Source organism: Aegilops tauschii, chromosome 1 (genome assembly GCF_002575655.3).
Source record: "Aegilops tauschii subsp. strangulata cultivar AL8/78 chromosome 1, Aet v6.0, whole genome shotgun sequence".
NCBI lineage: Eukaryota > Viridiplantae > Streptophyta > Magnoliopsida > Poales > Poaceae > Aegilops > Aegilops tauschii.
The window spans coordinates 83,976,255-83,982,247 of record NC_053035.3 but is presented as its reverse complement, the minus strand read 5'-3'; the positions used below and the strand labels follow the sequence as shown (position 1 = coordinate 83,982,247).

At 57.5% G+C, this 5,993-nt stretch overlaps 1 protein-coding gene across 1 annotated transcript; it reads right to left on the bottom strand.

Annotated features, from left to right (window-relative positions):
- Window positions 1–465: 465 nt before the first annotated feature.
- LOC109760361 (protein NUCLEAR FUSION DEFECTIVE 4-like) lies at window positions 466–3,169 on the bottom strand. The gene is made up of 2 exons (XM_040399083.3): window positions 2,656–3,169; window positions 466–2,551 (listed from the first exon to the last, which is right to left on the bottom strand). The coding sequence occupies exon 2, from the start codon at window positions 2,477–2,479 to the stop codon at window positions 731–733; it is 1,749 nt and encodes a 582-aa protein (XP_040255017.1). The 5' UTR covers window positions 2,480–2,551; window positions 2,656–3,169; the 3' UTR covers window positions 466–730.
- Window positions 3,170–5,993: the final 2,824 nt, after the last annotated feature.

The following is a 5,993-nucleotide window of genomic DNA, read 5'->3' as shown; positions in this document are numbered from 1 at the left end:
AAGCTTTGTGGTGTCGTTGGGAGCCTCCAATTAAGTTGTGGAGATTGCCCCAACCTTGTTTGTAAAGTCCGGTCGCCGCCTTCAAGGGCACCAATAGTGGAATCACGGCATCTCGCATTGTGTGAGGGCGTGAGGAGAATACGGTGGCCCTAGTGGCTTCTTGGGGAGCATTGTGCCTCCACACCGCTCCAACGGAGACGTACTTCCCCTCAAAAGGAAGGAACTTCGGTAACACATCCTCGTCTTCACCGGCTCCACTCTTGGTTATCTCGTTCCTTTACTTTCGCAAGTTTTCTCGTGTTATATTTCTTACTTGCTTGCGTGCTTGTTGTCGTTGCATCATATAGGTTGCTCACTTAGTTGCATATCTAGACAACCTATTTTGATGCAAACTTTAATTTGGTAAAGAAAGCTAAAAATTGTTAGTTGCCTATTCAAACCCCCTCTAGTCAACTATATCGATCCTTTCAGTAATGCTACACATACATATGTTTACACGGCTTTTACAAATAGGTAGATTTTGATTGGAGATTAAGGGGATGAGAGGCCCACTCCCGTGAAAATCAGGGGGTGGTTAGTTAGAAAGAAAGAATCTAGAACACATTACCTGTTGGAGTTGGACACTTTCGGTGATGTAAAAATCCCGTTTTTGCTGATGTATAATTTGCATCAAGCAGTTTTTGGGCTGATTTTTATATCAGATGCTCTTAGCGCCAACTCCCTTTCACTTTTAACCGGTCGTCTCCGACGCGGCGACGCCATTTCTGCTCTGTCCAACCACCACCGTCTCCTCCTCCTCCTCCTCCTTAAACCGCGCGTATACGTCCCCCGCGTAGAATCCCCGAGTCCTCCACGCCAGCACCAGCGTCACCGCCGCGGCGGCCACCGTCACCGCCGTTATGACCAAGAACGATTCCTTGTAGCACCGGACGCCGATGCAAGTCACGAACCTCTTCCCGGCCGCCGAGGCCACGGCGTGTCCGCCACCCTGCCGCGCGGCCTCGCGGTCGTACATGCGCCCGGCCACGCGCACGTTGAGGACGTACGACCCCACGGGGCTTGCCGTGCCGCACAGGTTGTAGAGCGTGGAGTAGTACCTGAGCCCGAACAGCTCCGACACGCTCGCCAGGATCAGCGGTTGCGCCGCGCCGAAGCAGAACCCGATGATCACCGACGCCACGTACAAGGATCCCGGCACGCCGAACGATATGAGGAGGTGGCCCGGGACGGTGAGGAGCAGGACGACGGCGAGGACGAGCGGGCGCGGGAGGCGGTACCGCGCGAGGAGCGCCTCCGACGCGAAGCCGGAGGCGACCCGGCCGAGGTAGTTCCAGATGCTGATGAGGGAGACGAAGGTGGCGATGCTGCGCTGCGGGTAACCCAGCGACTCGCCGATCTGGCCCATGTTGTCGATGGCCGTGAGGGTGCCGCCCATGCCGAACACCGTCGCCGTGAACAGCAGCAGCATGTCCACGCTCACCAGCGCCTGCAGGATCGTGTAGTCGTCGCCAAGCGGTGGTGGCCTCAGCGCCCGCACCACCCTCGACGTCAGTGTAGCTGCTGGCTTCTCCGCAACGGCCGCTGGTTCTTGTGCCGGCGTCCGTGGTTTGGTGGCCACGGTCACCACGGTCTGCGCTTCCCGTGTGTTCTTGAACAGTGCGGCCTCCTCGCGCAGGACCACGGTGAATGGGACGAGAAGCATTGCGAGCACGACGGCGGCGCTGACGCCAAACTCTGCTCGGGTGAACAAGAACCTCTTCTGCAAGATGATGACGACCATGAGGTAAGCGGCGAGAGCGAGCGACACGTACAGAAAGCCGCAGAACGCGCGGTACTCGCGGCGCGCCGCGGCCGGGGAGCGCGGCGAGCGAATGATCCGTATCGTGCCGAGGAAGGCCACGGAGACGGCGGCCGGGAGCCAGCCAACGAGCAGTATGAGCGGTCTGGTGTCACCGCCGCCTCCACCGTAGAAAGCGAGGTAGAGCTGGGTGAAGATGGCTCCGCTGAGTCCGACGAAGCCCTTGAGCAAGCCGAGTATGACGCCGCGGCTCTCGGGGAAGTTCTTGACGCAGGTGACGAGTGCGCCGGTGTTGGCGAAGGCCTGCGAGTTGGCGCCGACGGCGATGTAGAGGCACACGAGCCAGAGCGGCGGCCTGGCGCGGACGACGCCGGCGACGGAGAGGTAGAGCATGAGGTATCCACCCAGGTTCATTGCGGCGCCGATGGAGAGGACGAGCCATGGCGGGGCGACCTCGGCGATGAGGCCGGCGTGGATGCCGACGTTGGCGCCGACGTCCTTGAAGAAGCCGACGGTGTTGAGCTGCTCCTGGGTGTAGCCGAGCGTGGCCTTGATGTCCTTGGAGTAGACGGCGAAGATGTACGTCGCCCCCGCCGCGGACATGATGAGGAAGGAGCCGTGCGCCATGAACCACCTCCCGCGCAGCACGTGCGCGGCGAAGGCCCTGGCCGCGGCCGCCATGACGAGATGCTCTGCTTGATTCCGTGGTTGGCTTTCTGGGAGATCACAATGCTGGAGTGGGATGGAGGAATGCTGGAATGATGTTTGTACGCGTGTTAAGGGAGCGGTTAATGCAGCACTTATTTGCTAGTGGAAATTAAGCACAAGTTAGTTCAAAAGTTGGAGAAGAAATTTACGGGTTGGTCTTCTGATGAGAGTGACGTACTGCGGGATCTTCCTTGCCCTCTCCTCGAGTGTGGTGGGGGGGATTCTTCTTCGGCCACGATGGCGGAACTCGGAGGCCAGCGGGTAGGGTGGTGCACGCAAGTAGGGTGGTGCACGCAAGCAGGTGGTGGTGTGTGGCGGAGCAGCTTGCTGACCGGTGGCGGCGCGACACTTTTCTTCGTGGCGGGTCTCGGCTGGGTCAGATCTGTGCCAGCCGGATGTGGGGGGTGGCGGTCGGAACACGTCAGAAGCGCTGGTGGAGCGGCGGGTCTGGCGGGAGCTGGCAGCGGTGAAGTGGCGAGTTCGGGTGGCGGTGGTGCCGTCTGGAGGCAGCGAAGCGAGCCCACGGACAGGCTGGTGGCGGCGACGGTGTGATGCCTCGGCCAAGATGGATTCTTGGCGAGCAACGAGTGGTCGGTCAACGCTGTGTGGTGTGGAGAGTGTCGGGGCTCTCCTGGTGGTGCGGCATGTTGAGCATGGTTCTTCGTGGAGAAGCGGGTCCGGCCGCCGCAAGGCTATCCCTTGGAGTGGGCGACTGGCGTCATGGCCGGTCCTGGACCTTGTCAGAGGCACGGGGTGTCTGTGGTTCCTTGTCCAGGCTTGGAGTTGGTGGTGTGGCCGGGTTTCTCTTTGCCCTGCAGTCAGTCGCCGGTCCTCGATTGGCTTTGCGGCTATGTCGGCTTAGTGTTGCTGTGGCGGAGGTGCAAGGCTAATTGGATGGTGTTGCCCAATTCTATGAGGTGTGCTGATGTGTGACGAGCGGATGAAAATTTTGCACGACTTCCGTCGAGCCGGGGGCGATGTCACCCATGGATATCATCCCCTCCCTAGAGACGTTGCCGGGCGTGTTTGTCATGTCCCTCGCTCGCTTGGAGTTGGTGGCAGTCTCCAGGCGAAAGCCTCGATTCGGCACAATGGCGGCGGCCTCGGCGGCGTACCTCTGTTGGGAGAATTGTGTTTGGGGACACTGTCCTCTTTTGATCCTTGGCGGCTCTATGTACACCCATTGACGGTGTGTCCAAGACGGCGTCTTCCTTAGATCGGATCGAGTCCTGCCATTCACTTGCCACTTCCTCTTACACGCTCAGAGTGGATGATGCATCGACAAGCGCGGTTTTGCAGAAGTTCGTGGTCTTCGGAGGCGTTCGGCGTCGGTCGAGATGCGGTGTTGTGCTTCAGCTTAGGATAGGCTCTTTTGCGTTGTAGCTTGTTTTGCGGCGTTGACCGTCTTTGGCCTTGCTCGGGTCTAGTGTTAGTGCTACGCTCGTTGTTCAGCAAGTGGTAGTTTCTTATAATTGCAATTCTTCCTTATATAAAGCTAAGACACGCCTAGACGTACTCTCAGAAAAAATGATGTGAGTTGCCTGAATTTTAATTTGAAGTCAGTCGATTCCAGAGATAAGAGGGGGAAGCCCTGAGACGGTGAGGGGAGCGCCGCAGTGAGCGTCGTTGAGGCTCGGAGCTGCATGGGAGGCCTTGGATGGGAATGGCCCAAAGCCGGGGACAATAGGACAACAGTGTCACCGGTGAAGGCGAGTCAATGACTTGACGGTTCAGGTGCTGGGTTTGGCTGCCGGCACGGGAAAAGAAAAGGTGGTGAGCGGTTTAGAGGAGTGGCCTTGAGCGGGTGGCAGGAGACAGGGAGGCGCGTAGGAGCATCGCCGACCACGGTGGCAGCAGTAGATGTTCGACCGACGGTTTGTGAGTGGGGAGGGTCGGAGGAGGAAGATAGAGGCAAGAGGAAGGCGACGAAGGTCAATGGTTGAATTCAAATTCCATGGCCGGAAAAATCAAATGCCCCTGATTATTTTTTGAGGTGGTCTGACATATAGTAGGCCCCGAATCTTGGACCCGCGCCAGCGTTGATTTTGGTTTGAACCCGATCGATCTCATTGGAGGAAAACTTATCAAACTCTTTTGGCCATGTGAGCACGCCATCCAGAGTGAAACGAAATTATTTTAGGACTTCGATCGTGCAGTTTGGTCTCGTTGCACATGGCACTGGACTGCTAGAGCAAATCGTGGGTTTGGCTTGGTTTGGGTCCCTCATGTGCCGTGACCGTGATTCCTGGCGGAGTGGCGGTACAAGAATCAAGCAATATCCACTTGACACCGCAGACAAATCCCATCACCTTTTGCTCGCTCGATCTGCTGGCTCATCATGTTTCCTAGGTGTTCGTGCATCCCGTGCGTGCCGAGCTAGACGTATAGCCAAGGTGGGTGGGAGCGTGCAGTGGGTTGACGAGCTAGAGGCCCGCCCCTTCTATGATGCTATAGCCAAGGCGGGAGGTGTGTAGTGAGATGGTTGGTCTGGCAAAAAAATGCTATGTCGCTATACGCCTATACCGAACAGTATTGGAATCGCCGATTCAAAAAGGGCGACGCTAGGCGCCGGCGCACCGGCCCAACAGTTGGACCCGTCCAGCCCTGGCCGCCCGATGCAGCGATTAGACCGTCAGATCTGTCCCTCGCTATGTCCTCATCCTGAGTCAATTTTTCAAAAAAAATTGCAACGCCCGAGCGCCGGCGACACCACGTCATATCCTCGCGAGGAAACAGCCGAGCTTGAAGCACCACCGCGGCGTTCCTCGTCGCCGGTGGGCATCCTCGCCGGCCGTCCGCGCTTGCCCTAGATCCGCGCTCGCCATGGATGCAGCTCCGCCGCCCGCGCTCATCAGAGATCTGCGCTCACCATGGACGCAGCTCCGCCGCCCGGCGCTTGCCGTGGATGCAGCTTCGCCGCCCACGCTCGCCATGGATGGATCCCGCCCTCGCCGCCCGCGCACGCCATGGATGCAGCTCCGCCTCGTTGGCGATTGACTGGTTCTAGCAAATAGAATTGTCCGTTGTAGCATTTTTCGTTGTTTGTCGTAGCAAAATGGAGACACGGTTGCAGCAAAAAACAAACGTCACCGTTTTCGCTGGTTGTAGATCGCCGTTGCAGGTAGGAACATTTTCATCAATGAACGGATGTAACAAAACCCATTGCCGGACGTAGCAAATACCTACGGCGGTTGCAACAAAAAATTCGTCGCCGTCGCGGGTCGCAACTCGGCCGTGCTGGATGTAGCAAAACATTATGCCGGTTGTAGCAAAAAGCGATGCTAGTTGTAGCAAAACCACGACGCCGGCTGTGTGTTGTAGCAAAACGTGACCCTAGCTGTAGCAAAAAGATATGCCGGTTGTAGCAAAATCTATGCCAGTTGAAGCATATAGCAAAACTGCAGCATTTTGTCATCTTCTTCCACCTCCAACCGTCGCTGGTTGAATCCTTTTCAAACTACAGTTGAAGCTTTCGTATGAACGATTG

Bases quoted from the DNA above. Each gene is read 5' to 3' on its own strand.
- LOC109760361 (XM_040399083.3), bottom strand. From the start codon at position 2,479: ATGGCGGCCGCGGCCAGGGCCTTCGCCGCGCACGTGCTGCGCGGGAGG.